This window comes from Aulonocara stuartgranti (assembly GCF_965226115.1).
Source record: "Aulonocara stuartgranti genome assembly, chromosome: 5".
Lineage (NCBI taxonomy): Eukaryota > Metazoa > Chordata > Actinopteri > Cichliformes > Cichlidae > Aulonocara > Aulonocara stuartgranti.
This window is the reverse complement of record NC_138943.1, coordinates 2,364,253-2,381,540: the sequence shown is the minus strand read 5'-3', so window position 1 is coordinate 2,381,540 and position 17,288 is coordinate 2,364,253. Positions and strand designations below refer to the sequence as shown.

The 17,288-nt window shown below is 44.4% G+C and overlaps 1 protein-coding gene and 1 long non-coding RNA gene across 5 annotated transcripts in view; one reads left to right on the top strand and one right to left on the bottom strand.

Moving 5' to 3' along the window:
- Positions 1 to 17,288, bottom strand: part of mmp24 (matrix metallopeptidase 24) — an 82,446-nt gene that overhangs the window by 33,646 nt on the left and 31,512 nt on the right. For 2 of the 4 annotated variants that reach the window (XM_082533731.1, XM_082533730.1), the window contains 4 exons: positions 16,796 to 16,944; positions 14,665 to 14,781; positions 5,788 to 5,887; positions 4,323 to 4,527 (listed from right to left, as the gene is read on the bottom strand). In XM_082533731.1, the coding sequence (XP_082389857.1) occupies positions 4,323 to 4,527; positions 5,788 to 5,887; positions 14,665 to 14,781; positions 16,796 to 16,944 (571 nt within the window). Of the gene's footprint in view, positions 1 to 4,322; positions 4,528 to 5,787; positions 5,888 to 10,018; positions 10,111 to 14,664; positions 14,782 to 16,795; positions 16,945 to 17,065; positions 17,253 to 17,288 lie in introns of those variants that run through there. The other 2 variants (XM_082533732.1, XM_082533733.1) reach the window with 2 other exon arrangements.
- LOC309706839 lies at positions 495 to 1,841 on the top strand. Its single transcript, XR_014276814.1, has 3 exons — positions 495 to 571; positions 826 to 993; positions 1,082 to 1,841. It is a non-coding gene; the product is annotated as an uncharacterized lncRNA (long non-coding RNA).

Sequence of the window (17,288 nt, the reverse complement as noted above, 5' to 3'; positions counted from 1 at the left end):
GCCGTACCCTCTCAGAATCAGACTTTTTATTTACCTTTATATATTTAATGAAACAATGTAACGTTTTAGCTTCATGCAGGAGAAACTGTTACAGTTACAGAACCTCAAAGTTCATTTCACCTCATTTTTTACGTCTGTTCTGAGCCATCATAAAAAAGCGGAGATGTCCACATGAGATTTTCAGGGCTGAATAACGTTAAGCTAATTTTTAATGCACCAAGAGTCTAAAGAAAAAGTCTGCTTTTCTTTGACCAGCTTTGAGCACCAGTATCATAGGATATATCCCAGTTTCAATAACCTGTACCAGTTTAACGTCTATGATGTAGAGCAGGGGTGTCCAACTCCAGGCCTCGAGGGCCGGTGTCCTGCAGGTTTTAGATCTCACCCTGGGTCAACACACCTGAATCACATGATTAGTTCATCACCAGGCCTCTGGAGAACTGAAGACATGTTGAGGAGGTCATTTAGCCATTTGAATCAGCTGTGATAGATCATCTAAAAACTGCAGGACACCGGCCCTCGAGGCCTGGAGTTGGACACCCCTGATGTAGAGGAACAGAAGCAGGCATTGGTACGCTGAACGTTTGATCTGTTTCTGATCATTCACAGCTAAAAACTCTGGGGGGAAAGTGCATTCTGGGTAAATGCTGAATGCTCATATCACCACGTGGGATAGGTGGCTGTTTAATCAACTGACAGCGTATGTAAGTGTCAGGGACCCTGGGTCTGAGCGAACCAGGGTCCATGAGCAGTTGTGGACTCGTATTATATTGTGTCTTTTCAGCACTGTGCTGCTGTCCTGTTTCCATGCTTGTGTATGTATAGGCAGGTGTGTGCGCGCGTGTGGGTGTGGCTGTGACGGGCACCTTCAGGCCTGGTGGGTGTGTCCACACATAAGGACCTCACACACCTGCAGCTGATCAGGATTGTCAGGGGAGCTACATAGGAGTAGCTGAGAGCTCCTCGACGCTGGATCGTTGAGTTAAAGTCCAAGTGAGTGCGTGTCTAAGTGTAGCGTCGTGCTGGTTGTGTATGCCCGCAGGAGTAAGTGTTTGACGGCTGCCTCTGTTGTTTCCTGCAGGAGGAGCGTGGAGCCAAAAAGGGCAGCACGCACGGGGAGTGCAGAGAGACACGGGAGTAAGAGGGAGCTCACCGGGATTAATTGTGTTCTTGTTATTTACTCCACTGTAAATAAAACGCACAAGAGTCCTGCGTTTGGGTCGTCCACCCCCACGGTCTGCCAGTGCAGCTGTGACAGAAGGTCTTATGTCTGAAGGACCTTACGTTTGCCTCCCTTTGGCGACAGCATCATCTTCTAGTTGAGATTCCTTCTGTGTCACAATCATTTTCTAATATGGGATACAGAACGGGAGAAACCAGCCAAAGAGCCAAGAACACCAGCCGTGCACACAATCAGCCGTGCACACAATCAGCCGTGCACACAATCAAGAAGAACCGGACTTTTCTATACTTCCAATGCTCATCTCAACTGTCTGCAAATATCTCTCGAAAATGTAATTTTCTGATGAAAAAACTGTAAATAAGTGGTTTTGCCCCAAATCCTCATCCAGCAACGCTCCTGGCTGTGATGGGAAAAGCCCGCTCAGGGCAGCCGCACATGCACAGGGTGTGATGAAGTTAAGAATTTAAAAAAAATCCGACATGACTGTAAAACTGATCTGGTTGCAGTTTTTTTAACAGAGCATAAAACATTTTTTCAGCTGTAAAAATGTCCTGTGGACACGTCTCACACCCACTCACGATGGTGCGCCTGTAACTGAGGCAAAGATTTCTCAGGGCCTCATTAAATATATTGAAGTTATTGCAGGTGTAAACACCCGTTTGCCTCACAGGTCGGCTAATGCTCCTTCAGGCCGCTGCTGCTGGCTGAAAAGCAGATTCACAGACAGTCTGTGGGATTTACAACAACAGAAAAGAGCCAAGAAAGATCAGGGAATAAAAGTGTGCGTCTGAATCCTTTACACTTTATAAATACATGTAGTTACACGTAACACTTCATTCATAAAGTTTTCCTCCCGCCTCTTCGTGGGAACTCGTGCCCTCAGCTCTGTCCTGCAGGAGTCAGCAGGTTAATAATGGAGACCGTCCCTCGTCAGGTTTTAAGCCCAGGTGAAAATGAGGTCCGTTCGTCCTCCCAACGTCCTTCAGAAGCTGATACCGTGAATTAGTTTTCACAGAGTCTGAGAACTTCCCCGTCTCACTATCTCGTCTCTAATCTTTCAATTACTGCGTGTGTGTGTGTGTGTGTGTGTGTGTGTGTGTGTGGAGGGATTTTAGAGATAAAGAGGCTTTTTGAGGACGTGCAGAGAGGACCTGTGACCACACAGACACATGCTGAGAGAAGATTCAGCGATTAATCAATAATTTTACCATTTTATGTAAAAACCTGGTGCATTTTCACGGCCGGCTCGACTGCTCTCTGCCTCCATCACAGGTTTGAAACTGATCATTGAAGCACTGTTACACGTAAAAGCCAACGTTGTTACAATAGTTTAGTTGCCACAGTTAAACAGTCAGTGTTTGTGTGAATCTGGTTAAGTTTCTGGGGGTAGAAGCTACCAGTTTCATATTAATTTTGCCTAACTACTGCATTCACTCATTTAAAAACACAACAAAAACAATCAAATGTCCAACCTTATCTCTTTAAAATGCTGACGTCTTAGTTGTAAGACGCTTTTCTTCTTCACTCGCTGTTGGTTCAAGTTTAAGCACCTCCTTGGTTGAGGTTCGGGAAATAACACAGTTTGGGTAGAAATCAAACTCCGGGGATTAAAAGTGAAGCCGGCGTCTCAAAGCTTTTATTCAAGGCACTTCCCATCCTTGGCTCTTAATTAGCCATCAGCACAGTGACAGCAAAGAGCGACCACACAAGGAGCTGGTCTTACCATCTGGGCACATTTGGGGATCAATGTGTTGCTCAAGGACGCAGTCACATTAACATCTCTGATCTCTTTCTAATCTCTTTATGGTTGTTCTTTAATTACATCTTTATAGTTATGATGTTAAAGAGGCACAAAAATCTTTTCTGTCTCTCAGCGTTTGTTTTATATCTCGATTGGATCATTTTGTATCTCTTCGAACTCATTTTGTTTCTTTGCACTTTTTTCTGTGTCTGAGTTTATTTCCTTTGGTGCACTTTTGAGTTTCTTTGATGTTTTTCTGAATTTAAAAACATATGATACGATTTCAGTGCAGGCTCATAACTGAATCCGAGCAGTTTCTCTAATGTCCAGTTGAGGCTGGCGAGTCCTGAGTGTCAGTTTCCACAGACCTCCGTGTAAAAATGTCCAAAGTTACCTCAGAAATATGTTTTCAGCCTGACACAGAATGCAGCTTTGATCTTTACAGCTAATTTCACTGTGAAACTAATCAAGTTAGAGAACCTGAGCAGATAATGCCAACACCCCCACAATAACCCATCTTTCATATGCAGTCAGTGGGTAACGCGAGCCACATGCTATAAGCACACTGTAATCTAAGATAAAGTAAAAAGCCATTTTCTTTGAATGCTGGACAGCGTCTAAAACATTTAAATAGACTTGGTTTGTTTAGCTGTTTCGTGCATCAGGGGCAGCTGTTCTGCATCACCATCTTATAAACAGGTCGAGCTGAGGATCAAACCACAAACCTCGCAATTGATCCGCTCTTCCACCTGAGCCACAGCCGCCTCCCATCTATTCTTTATGTTTAATCATTTGATGTTCAGACCCCTGCTGTCTGCAGAAACAGCGCCTGCAGGAGGAGAATCAGTGGTTTGCTACGTTTATACGTGCGTCTGAATAAAAGTCTTCATTAAAATGAAAGCGTGGACGTGTCCTTGGATGCTTATTTCAGCCTGAAAGAGAAAAAAAGAAACTCGGGCTGTAATGTGGGAACGCAGAGCTTCTCTGTCAGAGCTAATTCTCGTTTGTGCTAATCTTTCAAACCAGATTCCTTCTCCCGCTCTATCAGTGCGCCCTCCCCGCGTCTCGCTCTCTCTCTGTCAACACGTTAGTTATTCAAGCAGAGGGAATCTGGCACAAGTCATTTGTCAAAGTGAGATAGTAGAAGAAGAAGAAAACTACAAAGTGAAGTGTGTTTTGGCCTCCACTTTTCATCCAGTGACTAAACAGAGCAGTGCTCAGAGATACGGCGCCGACGACTGAGGACATCTTCGCATTCGAGGAATTTAATTTGCAAAAGTTAGTGAAGAAAATAAATGATAATTTAATCCATTAGCTGGTGTTTCATAACCGTCGCTCAGCATGTTTCAGCGGAATCGGCGCGAGCGCCAAGGTCAAAGAGGCAAAGACTCGGCTAACCGTCGTGGTTGGCGTTGCCAAGCGTCCAGGGCTCATCGGAGTCAAAGTGCGTGTCTCCTCCGATGCCGGCGCCGGGGAAGTAAGCGTGGGCCAGGAAGCCCCCCTCTCCGTCGAACGGGGAGCTGTCACCGTGGAAACCAGAGGCGAAGAAGATCATGATGTCAGCCTCTTTGCCCTCGTTCTTGATCTCCGAGTACGGCACCTCCTGAGCGGGATCAGAGGAACAAACAAGGAATCAATATTTCAGAAGATTAAAAATACTGTGAGTTTCACGCGCTCGTTCAGGCTTCCTCCTCAGAAACGACGGCCTGACTTCTACTGCACACCAACAGATACTTATTTCATATAAAAATGACAGTGACTGTAATCAGAGCTTTACTCTTTTAACAACATACGTTTCGCTGTGGTGTGTCCAAAAATGGGGGAATCAGCCGTCCGTGCTCAAAGACATCTTCCTTCACTGAAACGTCTTCTGGGCTGATAAACAACAGGATTTCTGCACATCTGTTTCAGCTGAACAGCTGTTTTCAGCAGCTGGACTAAAGCTACCTACGGGTACGTGTTTTTATACCCAGCCATGACGCCACAGTGAGCAACACAGATTATAAACCAGACGATAATATCACAGGTTATTCACTGATTGCTAGAACAGCTCGAGTGCTCGATCAGTGGGTTTCACCTCGAGGCCACGACGACACTGCTGAAGGTCGCAAACCAAAGCACTACGAAGCTCTTCTGTTTATTACAGCGTCGAAGGATCTTCTGCTCCTTGTGCACTGGAGAAAGGTGAACCTGATCCAGAAACCAAACTATCGATTGATGAAAAGAGTCATAATAGCAGCTCTTGTTTCACCTGTATGTTATTGTGTCTGCTATCTCTACTTTCAAGATTAGGCTTCAAACTTTCCTTTTTGCTAAAGCATATAGTTAGGGCTGGATTCCCATGATGCACTGAGTGTTTCTTCTTCACTCACCATGTACAACTCTCTGCATTTAATCATTAGTTATTATTAGTCATTGTGTCTCTTCCACAGTGTATGTTTTGTCCCGTCTTCCTCCCGTCACCACCGACAGCAGACGGACGCCTGGTTCTTCTGGAGGTTTCTTCCTGTTAAAGGAGTTTTTCTTTCCCACTGTTGCCAAGTGCTTGTGCACAAGGGGTCATCTGATGTTGGGTTTTCTCTGTTATTGTACTGTATAGTATCGAGATGATTAATGAACACAGAGCATGAGAAGAACTGGTTTAGAATAATAAAAAACTCCCCATTAATCGATGTAATATTTAGCTTTTTTTAAAGGTTACATGGAGGAGTGCAGTGTGTGTGTGCGATGTAACCTCTCTGTCCAAAGCAAATTTCTCGTTCTCTTACAGCATTAAGTGCCTCGAGGCGACTGTTGTGATCGGGCGCTACATATGTTCCAGCTTTCGACCTGTATGACTCAGGCGTGTATCTGGACGTCTCACCTGGAAGGAGAGCGGCGTGACGGCCTGCCACACATTGAAGGCTTGTCGAATCGCTCTCTGGGTGTCCTTCTCTCCAACTTTGGGGGTGAAGTTGGATATGCTGCGAGAAAGAAAAAGACGCCACAGTTCAAATAAACAGCGTGTTCCCACATTCACTGTGAGGTGAGCAGAGGTCAGTGAGTGCGGCTGTGATGATTGCGTTGCCTGTAAAACCTGTGAGAACACAACATGTGCAAGGAAGCATCGGCTAAAACAACAACGACAATAAAAAGTGTCTTTGTTGATGCAAAGATCCAGACCTGTACACGCTTTAGTGAAATCAGCGGATTAGGATTCAGTGTGAGTCAACGAGCAGCGCGGTTGGCACGACGGCTGATGCGTGTTCGGCTGGAAGAGACGAACGAGGCAGAAAGGTCATTATAGAGTAATTGCAGGAGACGATGTGCCACCCATAGCTACTCTGCTGCTGCGAGAGAGAGGATGGGAGGTATATCATTACATGTTTTATCACTCACTTCACTGTCACTGGAAACACTTTCATGTAGCGTCTTTAAAAGCAGCGTTTTAAACCTTTGCTGTCACCTTCCAACACTGTCGGAGGAGACGGGAGAGTGAGTCGAGGAGCGAGGGAGCGTTAGAGGACAGATGGGAGTAATTGGCAGAGGCAGAGAGGGTGGAGGATGGAAAAGAAAAGCCAGGACAGGAGAGGGAGAGCAAGGAAAAAACACGGCGGGATAAAACAGCAAAGCAGGCGGCTGAGTTCATTTCACACAATCTGTCTCTCGACGGGGGAGCAAAGGGTTTGTTCCCGACCAGAAACATGCATTATGGAAATAAATATCAGCACATTTACACAGTTGCTGTAACTCAACATTCATTCATGAGCACAGCAGCTTCCTGATGTGAGAAAAATAAGTCCAGCTGGCAAAGAAATAGAAATGTTTATAGCACTTTACAGGTAGTCCCTGGAAATGATTTAAAAGTTGTTGTGAGCTGTGATGGAGTGAATAAAAAAACGTCTCCAACGATCTAGAAGACAGATGCCGATCGAGACTCGATGAGACGCCAAAAACGAGTTTATTTCACCGCTGAATGCAGCTGGTCATGAGTCATGCTATGGTGCTTCGCTGGCACGTCCCTCAAACCAAACAAGCCCCTCAAAACTGGACTAATGCCCTTTGACCCCCCATCTACTCCATAAACAGGATCCAGAGAGCTTCTCCTACAGCTGATGGGCCTCCACCTGAATCCTGACTCCACGATGGGGAGTCATCACGAATCCCTGTTCCCTCTCCAAAGCCTAAATACCTTGGGAGATCCAACCAGGGGAAAGATGCCCTCAGCAACGTAGCTGCTTGGGTCAGAACCACACACCACGTTAGGGTGGAGCTTCATGGGGCGGCAATTCTTTGGATTCACAATTAGTTGCTACCCCAAGTGGAGGAGTTCAGGTATCTCTGGGTCTTCGTCCGTGTGTCGGGCAGTGCAGACTGGTTTGCTGTGACAGCGAGGCTGTAGTACAGAGAGACGTGAGCACGAAGCTGTCAGCTAGCTACGTCGCCACGCCCACCCGTGAGCACGACTGAAAGAATAAGATGGAGCAGAAATGAGCTTCCTGTCACAGGTGTGTGGGCGCCTCGTTAGAGATTCAGGAGGAGCTTTAAGCTGTGCTTCATATTTCACATGGACAGGATCCACCTCAGTGCTTCAGTATCTGCTGTGGCTGCACCCAAACACCTCCTTGTTGGTATGTTTTGGGCGTGTCCAACCAGCAGGCCACCCACGCTGAAAAGGTTATGAGTGAGGAACACGAGAAAGAGAACGCACTGGAGGCAGACAGTAAAATCCAAATCCTTTATCCAGGCAGAGGTCACACACAAGTAATCAGTGAGTGAAGCAAACAAATCCAGCAAAGGGAAGACAAAAAGATCTAAAACACACCCAAAGGTCACACAGGAGGAAACCGAAGATTAAAGACTGGAAAAAACACAAAGACACAAAACTAGAAGCCTGGAAAACTTGACTTGGATTATTTAACATGTCATCGAATTTAATAAAATCGTAGAAACACAAGGGACACACAAACACATGCACAATCCAAACTGAAGGGAAGACTGGACTATGGACTAATCAGGGAAACAGGAGGGCAACGAGATCCAGAGGGAACACCAAGGACCAGCAAACTCTAATACAAACAGACTCAAAGGATTAAGGAAATCTATAGAAATCAAAACAGACATAACACCCAGACTGAGAGAACCTTCTCATCAACGAGAATATATTAGAATTAAACTCCAACAAACCTGAAAAACCTTGAGAACAAACTGCGAGTGGTGACAGGAGGCGGCGGCCGGGGACAGGTACGTCCTGCCCCTGCAGCCCACACCTGATAAGCTTCAGCTATCGTGTACGCAGCAGCCTGCACAGATGGGGCCTCCTCCATCAGGTTAATGTATGAAAACTCAAACAACTGGAATTTTACTGACTGATCATCTGCAATATGTCATCAGAATCACGTCATTTGGAAACATCATTAATAAACCTATATTATAGCAAAGTTTGTGCTTCTTCATTTTTTGGTTTGGTGTTCAGAAGGAATTCAAAATGAGGTCAGATAACAGGAAATGAATCGTGTGGACAGTGACGGCTGTGACAGCAGCTCACTGCGAGTTACATAAAGTTCATCTTCACTGAAACCAGATCAGAAAACAAAACAAGATCAACCTGGATCGTTGTGCTGGAGCTGAAGTGAGCTGCTCTTTGAACACATGAAAGAGAATCAACGATCAGCTGATCCGAGAAATCATTTTAACGACTCAGTAATAATTCTTCAAGGAAATCTCCAAACATGACGAGCAAACATCTCGTTTCTCTTGGTTCTTGGAGTTTTTTGACCAACATTTAAAGGTGCAGTTGATTAATCAATATTAAAAATAATCATTAGTTGCAGCTCTATTAGTGCAACAACATGATAATATCATATAAGATCTGTTTGAAGTGGACAGAAGCACGTCTGAGGAGATTTTACTGCATTTCATTACTGTGCCTGCAAATCCTCTACGAAGTTTATTTATAAATCCAACTCCCACCCTAAAGCCTGGTGATTAGTGTGTGTGTGTGTGTGTGTGTGTGTGTGTGTGTGTGTGTGTGTCAGACAGACAGCCAGGTAGCAGTTGTCTGATTTGAGTAAATGGTGTGTAACGTTACAGCAGTGAAACTGGCCAAATGACCTGTGGCCAAAACACACAGATGGTATACTGTCTGACACACACACACACACACACACACACACACACACACACACACACACACACACGTCTAGCACTCGGTTGGATATGCAGACACTGTAGTCTCACACATTTAATGCATTTAGATAATGAAATGTGCTGCACAGATTTCAGGTAATGGGCGAGAAAAAGAGGAAATCAGAGGAGATGACTCCAGGAGTTCTTTGGAGAATCGGAAACTGAATCCTTAAAAGGGAAAAACCCAAATTGACAATGCTGACAGGTCACTATCGTTTGCAATTAACAATTTCTTCCCACAGGGTGGGGGCTCTCTCACGGCTCATGGTTTGGGCGCCCTGTCAGCCAGTGGCGCTGGACAACTAATGAATTATAAACACAGAACCGTAACATCAGATTTTTATCCACCATGCAGAAACATCTGGAAACATCTGATTGGCACCAGCTTCATTTTTCAACATGACAATGATCCCAAACACACGGCCTGTGCCATAAAAGCATAGCTTTATATAAAACACACAGTGGAACACTGTCAGCCATGGATTGGCCTCCACAGAGCCCGGACCTCAACACTCCTGAAGCAGAAGCTGAAACACCCAAAGGAGAGCTTTGGATGTCCCTCAGAATGCCTGGAGAGCTATTCCCAAATATACTTAAAGACATTCCTGTTTTACCAGCAGGATATAAAGGAATGAGGCATCTGCATAGTACTGCATGTCCACTCTGAAATCATCTGTGTTTACAGCCTCTATTTTAAACATATCCTTAACATATTTCTTTCCTACAGCCAATACTTTCCTCCATCATCCACAACATTTTTAAGACGTAGGCGAGCATTAGCATTAGCATTAGCTGCAGGACGATGCAAGTTACTGAACCAGGTAAAATAATTTTAGCTAGTTAGCTTAGCTTTAGCACAATTTGCAAACACCAAAGAGAAGATTAGGCACAAAAATGATTTTCATTTGGAATAATTTAATATCTACCTGCTGATGGTGCAAAGTGAGGAGGATAAATCCTGAATGGAGCATGAATATGTGTGCTGCGAAAACATTTTATGTCACAGTGAAAGGGATGAACCGTGTGGAGGAAAGTAAAGGAGGGTCCAAGCAGGCACTCGTTGAGGTGCGAAGGAGTTTTATTATAAAAATAAGACACAAGTAGAAGATGGCAAACAGAACTAAAGCTAAACTATACTGGAAAAAACTAAACTACTAAACATGAACACGAACAAGGGTGACCGGAAGCACATGACGGTTGATAGCAGACACACACAGCTGATTCACAGGAGATAAGCAGACGGACCAGCGACTACAACAAAAGAAGACACGACTAAATACACACAGAAGAACACTGAGATTACACACAGGTGGGGAACACAGCTGGAAGTGATTGACGACACGAGCCAAGGGAGGCAAAATAAGACACGGACTTTCACAATAAAACAGGAAACAAGAAACCATTACACAAAGACGCAGACTAGACACAGAACTAAACCTACACTAAACACAAACCTAAGAACTAATCTCTTGTTATAATAATAACAATAACCAACAAAGCACCACAAGAGAATGAGAAAAGAATCCATAATGCGAAATCACACCAAACGTCTGACCACATGTTGAATTCTGAATTATTTAATAAGTTGCATGTCAGGGAAGAGTCACGTGAATCTGGGAATTCACCGTCTGGATCAAAGTTCATGGAAAAGGTTTCAGCAGCTGTCTGGATACTTCACTAATATACGGATCAGAATTTATGGAAATGCTTCACAAAGAACACAAATTTCTACACGGCTGAAGGGATTCGTCCTTTAGAGGAGCTTTAACATCTTTATCTGATCGCAATCCATCGCTGAGCTCAGTCGGAGCAGCTCTAAATGCAGTTATTCTCTTCTTTTGTTTCTGTCCTTTGATTGACTTTTAATGAATTTGCTTAGTTGCAGAGGCATCGGCATAAAAGGGGAAACATCATTCTTCTGAGTGCTCTCTCAACTTGCTTTGGCCTTCACTTGTATTTTCTTCTTCTTTCCAGCCTTCTCGATTCTTCTTAATATCTGCCTTCTGCACGGAGGCTTTACTGGAAATTTTCACTTGGAGATGCGCAGTTGCATAATCCTGCAGCTACAGTATCGAACAGCGGGTGTGATTACATGCAGCCCTGAAATTCCTCTTAATGCAGAGCAGAGGCAGAAAAAATCCTCCTGTCTGAGCTCATCGCTGTCACTCAGGTAAGCGCACTGAACGGCAACCACCTTCAGATCGTATTGTTTTGATGCAGCATGTGAGCCGGGTATGTGTTGGATACACACAGAGCAAAATAAGGTTAGGAGCACACTGTGTGGGAGCTGCTGCTACTCTCTGGAGTTGTTGTGTAGATGTACACGTATGCTGAGTTTCCAAAAGCAGCTCCTCTGGATGATTCACCGCCTTAAATCTAAACCTTTAGCGTTTATTATTAATCTCTGTCTCTCTTCCACAGCATGTCTTTATCCTGTCTTCCTTCTCTCACCCCAACCAATCACAGCAGATGGCCCCGCCCCTCCCTGAGCCTGGTTCTGTCGGAGGTTTCTTCCTGTTAAAAGGGAGTTTTTCCTTCCCACTGTCGCCAAAGTGCTGCTCATAGGGGGTCATATGATTGTTGGGTTTTTCTCTGTATGTGTTATTGTAGGGTCGACCTTACAATATGAAGCACCTTGAGGTGACTGTTGTTGTGATTTGACCCTGGATAAATAACATTTGCTTTTTAGCTACAATGAAGAGTAAAATCTCACTAAGTGCTTGGAACATCTTACAGTTTAATCTGAGCTAAAATTCCTGCTACAGTGGCTCAGTCAGCCTGACATCTTCAGATCAATGCATAAATACAAATGAGTCTGGAACCGCTCAGTTCATTTCTCACATTCAAAGGGCTGCAAACCAGAATCTCTCTGGAACAGACAGACCTGTAACCAGCGTTAGCTTCTTCATCGTTCTTCTCAACACAGATTTCAAGAGCAGTTTTGTCTCCTTCAGAGAAACTATCCTGTAATTCTGTGTGTGGGATGGAAACGTTCAGCAGTCCGAATGAAAACGAGTTCGTGATACTCGGGTTTTAGCAAAGGGCTGCTCACATTCAACCTGCAGAGCTGCAAAGATCATTCATAGTTTCTCCGCTTCCAGTTAATGAAGCATTGGAAACTTAAGCTCAGCTCCTGCACTTTCAGTGAACCAGAGGTACGCCCATAATTCATGCAAAGGATCCTGGATGTGACAGTAAGGTGGCCCGAAGCGCAGCTTGGCAGGTGAACATGAATACTGCATGGACCGTAAATGATGGAGCACAACCAGCCTAAACACTGGCTCCATATCACAGAGTGTGAGTGGAAGAGGAGGAGGCTGGTCTGGCTCTGGAGATGGGCCGGTGCCTCGGAAGAAGAACAATCGAGTTAGAAATGATTGGAGCAAACGGCTCGAGCGACGGCAGCCGAGCTGAAGACAACACTGCGAGAATGCGACAGCAGATAACAGGTGAAACACGAGGAGGCCCGAGGAGACTCAGATGCAGTAAGGGGTAACCGGATAGCGCCGATCGCACGCTGTGGGTTTTATGTAACGTTGTAGAGTGGATCCCAGTAAAGCAGCAGAACTGGGATGGGCCCAGAGTCTCGCGGGAGCTGCGTAATTTACATTAGACCTATAAAACTCTGAGTGGGATGGTGTGGAGAGACGGGGGTGGAGGAAAAGCAAGAGGAGGCTGAAAGGGGATTCAAACATCTAAATAAGAAACTGTTTGATCTCAGATGTTGAAGCAGGAGAAGAACAGAATTAAACAAAGACGTGGAAAATTTCAGCGAGAGGAAGAAAAGCAGAGACGATGAATTTAACCAGAAGGAAACGAGAACACACGATACGACAAAACCAACCAGAGATATAAATAATGTTCACACAGAGGTGCTGGAAAATGACAGAGAAACAAGGATTTCTACAAAGAGATACCGAAAGGGAACTCGTGGTGGATGAAGGTGGAGCTATCAGGAGGCTGCTGCTCGCATCACACTTCAAATCAAAATGGAGGATGCTGTGATGTCACTGAGACTTACAGGAAGGACTGCATTAAAGCTCTGCAGAAACCCTTTCTACTGAAACAAGAGAGGGAAAAAAGGTTCATCCTGGACTCACAAGTGCCGCTCATCGAGCAGAACCACAGAGTTCTGGAGTATTTGGAAAGTCGTAGCAGATAACAGTGAATGCTGAACACTAAATGAGCTCAACGAGAGAGAACGAGACACTAACTGTTGCTGACCTCCACGACAAGCTAAACCTGGTGCTATGCTTCTCCTCTCGTGGCCCCTGATAAATACACAAATACAAACTAACCACAGCCCCATTCAATAAGGAACATTTTGCTTTTAACAGTTACGACGAGGCAGTTTATTAAAAACAGCCACAAACAGTTAAAGTTCCCTAAAAAAGGATTTTTGGTCCCCAGAGCGGAAACTAGAAACAGAGAATGGAAACGAGGAAGAACAAGATGGCGCCGGTGAGGTCGGCTGCCGTCACGACTGCTCCGACCACTTTTTCTTTGTCTTTGTTTTTTAAGTTAGTTTTCAGCGTTACAAGACATAATGTGGATCGCACAACACTGGACATTATATTCTTCATTTCCAGTTAATACTTGTACAGCTGCTGTTATTGTGTATTTATTTATTTATATTTCTTCATACATTCTTATATAGTTCTATATTGTGTATTTTGTTGTACAGTTATTTTATTTTCAACTTTAATTTATATATTTTATCTTATTCTTTCCCAGTTAAATTTACCCTTCATTCTAATTTGTGTTGTACAGTTATTTCATTTTTAACCTTAATTTATATTTTATTCCTTCCTAGTTAAATTTACCCTTTTTAATTTTTCATATTTATTTCCTATCTTATTCATAGCCTTTTCCTTTTTTGTTTTCTTTAGGTCACGAGCAGTTGTCCAAGCATTTCACTACATATCGTACTGTGTATGACTGTGTACGTGACAAATAAAATTTGAATTTGAATTTGAATTTGAATTTGAGGCGTTCAGGGCAGCAGTGTTTACTTACTGTTGGTCATTTTTACCAAGAAACTGTGGAAATACACAAGTACTGTTTCAGTTTGATTCGTGGCACCGAAGCTGGATTTGAATTTGAGAGACACGCAGTCGGGGAACAAGAAGCAGAGAGAACTAAAGTAGGAGACAAAGAGAGAGACGGGAGAGAGAAAAAGTGGGCAGGAGCTGGGATGCGTTCAGAGTCCCGTGGGATGGCTCTAATCTGCATTAGACCCACATTACACGGCCGAGCTGCTGGTTGGATCACACAGCCGAGGGTTTTACCGTACGTCCATAAAGAAATAAAGACGGAGAGATGTGGGTGGGTGGATGTAATGTATGGATACGTGATGTGTTCAGGGTACCCTGGGACGCAGCTGATTTACATTAAGCCCAGGCTGGGAGAGAAAGAGGGAGGATGAAGATGGAAACAGAGAATTAAGAAAAAGAAACACTCACTCAGCATCCCATTAACATGTGTCGGCCTCTTTAATAGCCATGTTAGCTCAGAGCGCTCAGTTACTGCCATCTTAGAGCTCATTATGGAAAATGAAGTCAGGTATGCACACCTGTACGAGATCCTTTTATCTCTCCACTTCTGTCCCGTCAGCGCGTAGCGTTTGTTCCTCTGCCGCCGGCTGGTGTGAGGATGATCTGGGACGCCACAGCGAGGTCTCCTCATCCACCTGAACACAACAGCAACATGTTAGTGTTTTGGCACAGACTGGGTGGTTTCAGCTGAACAACAATTTCAGTGAACCGTGTTTATTCCAAGCAGCTTTGTTTTTAGGGGAGACACAGCTGGAGATGGTTATGAATTAGTTTTGCATTTGCAGTTACAGGACCAACTAAACGATCTCATGTCTGCTAATCATCAGAGCCATTTTTAGTTTCTCTTAGCTGTTCATTATTCACCAAAGCAGCGCACCACAGCCGGCAGTTTCACATATTTGCTTTGACACAAGAATCGATTTCACTGGACGCCTGAACCTGGGTGCTTTCACATGTTGATGTAAACTACGTGTAAACTGTGAGGCCATTTAAAAGTACTTTTGGTAATGAAACTACAGAATTGATCTAAAACTGTTATCAACAGGGGGCAACCAAGTGTGCTGAGATATTTTCGAATGTTTGCTGACGCTCTGGTTACCAACTTCTCCTTAGCAAGCTTTGCTTTTTCCCATCAGAAATAAGAATGACATACAGGATGTGCTCGGAAGCTCCCGGGACACAGTTTTTATGGTGATGTTAAGTGTAGAGGACGTTTGGAAGAAGTTATCGAGCTGGGAGAGTGTTGGTGACTTTTAGGCACCCGCCTCTCGTGCTGCTCAGCGCTTTAACTCTGTAACATTTAGAGCTGATCACTGAATATCGGGGAGTGATAAGACTGATAATCTCTGAGTTTAATGGAGATGCACGATCTTCCAAAGAACTCTTGGAACATAACGACAGCCATTAGATTTCTGCTAAAACATTTTAAAAAGCAGACTGTTGAAGATGATGTGAGGATGAGCAGCACCCACAGGAAGCAGATTCACTTGTGGAGAGCAGTTTGTGTGCTGAAGCAGAGGAAGCACATTTAAATTGAAAGCAGTGAGGCTGATTGCTTCTGGGTGGATTAAGTGTCTGTGAAATGTCAAAAGGGGGTCAACGCTCAGCTTCGCAGAGCTCCTCGGATTCTTTAAATCATTGTTTTGAATTTCTGGCTCACGCTTTACATTCTGCTTCAGTCGTATCGTTTTCACAGCGTTGTTTCAGACGCTTCAAAAACATCTGAAGAACAGCTTCAGACGACGCGCTCAGCAGCAAACAGCAGGCGGACGCCGTCAGAGACAAGCTAGTAAATGCAGAGCAGCTAGAGACGCTCAGGTTAGCAAAAACAGAAGAGTGTAACACTTTAAACTGGTTACACTGGTGGGTGGTCACGTTAGCGATCAGAAAATGAAGCTTCTCTGTTTCTTCTTAAGTGGAAATATTCAACGGTAAATGTAAGTGTGGTCCATCGTTTGGAGATCACTGCTACAGACACACCAAAGTCAAGAAGCATAGCTCACAGGCAGTGAGTGCTGCCCCTCAGTAGGCTTCTGGAAGCTGGCCAATCAGAACACAGCAGGCTTTCATGGAGCAGAGCCTTAAAGGCGCAGGAGCTACTGTTTTGTTTCAGGTAGAGGATGAAGTGAGGAGCACCAAAACCCAGATTAACCAAAGTATTTTTTTGGACTGTGAATAAAAATAAAGATTCACTTATTGAGAAATGAGCAAAGTTGCAAAGAAATAATATCATGTAGTATAATACAGTGTGTGTCGTTTGTGTGTTAGCCATACAAAAGGAACATTTACACAGTTATTTAAAGTATTAATACAATATTTACTGATTATTGAATACACATGATCATGATAGTGCCAAGAGATGAAAACTGACTAACGGGATTGTCAGATTTCTCTCTCGCTGCCTGTGAACACGCCTTCCCCCCTTTCCTCGTCCTTCGTGTTTGACCAACAGTAGCAGATTTTCCAACAGCACCGAAGGCTATTAAATCTACCTCCGACTGATCTGGTATGGAAATCTCATTTTTTATGATACGCATGTTTGGTTTGGCCAAGATGTTACACCACATGCCCTTCATGATGCAACGGTCCCCGCCTGCACGAGGAGTGCCCTGCCTTTCCCACTTTTACGGAAACGTCCCGATTACTCACTCGATAGTCGTCTCATCCAACACTCCCGTCACAGGGATGCCGTAGAAGCGCTGCATGGCGGCCACGGCAGACTGCATGGCCTTCTCCTGCCGCAGGTCTGATGTCCGAACGTCGTGAGGCAGCAGGTAGCCGTAGTTCTTCAGCCACGTCTGAGAGAAACACGGACAGAAGAGGTCGGTTACACAGGACTAACCTGCTAGACAGTAGAGCCACAACAGACTTACTGTAGATCCTTCTTAATTCCCAATTATAGAAACATATTAAACATACATCATAGACTTCTCTAGAGTCCATATGCACAATAGAAAGCTGTGGTAGTGTCCATGGTGCTGAACCGCAGGCCAAATGTAACCAGGTCGTGTAACTTAAAGACTAAGGTGTGCTAGTTATTTTGTCATGTTGGTTGCCTTAGACACACACGTTTATAAAATAATTGCAGACAGCTGAATGTGACATTTCTTTGAGTTTCATGATGTCAGCGCAGCACCGCCCG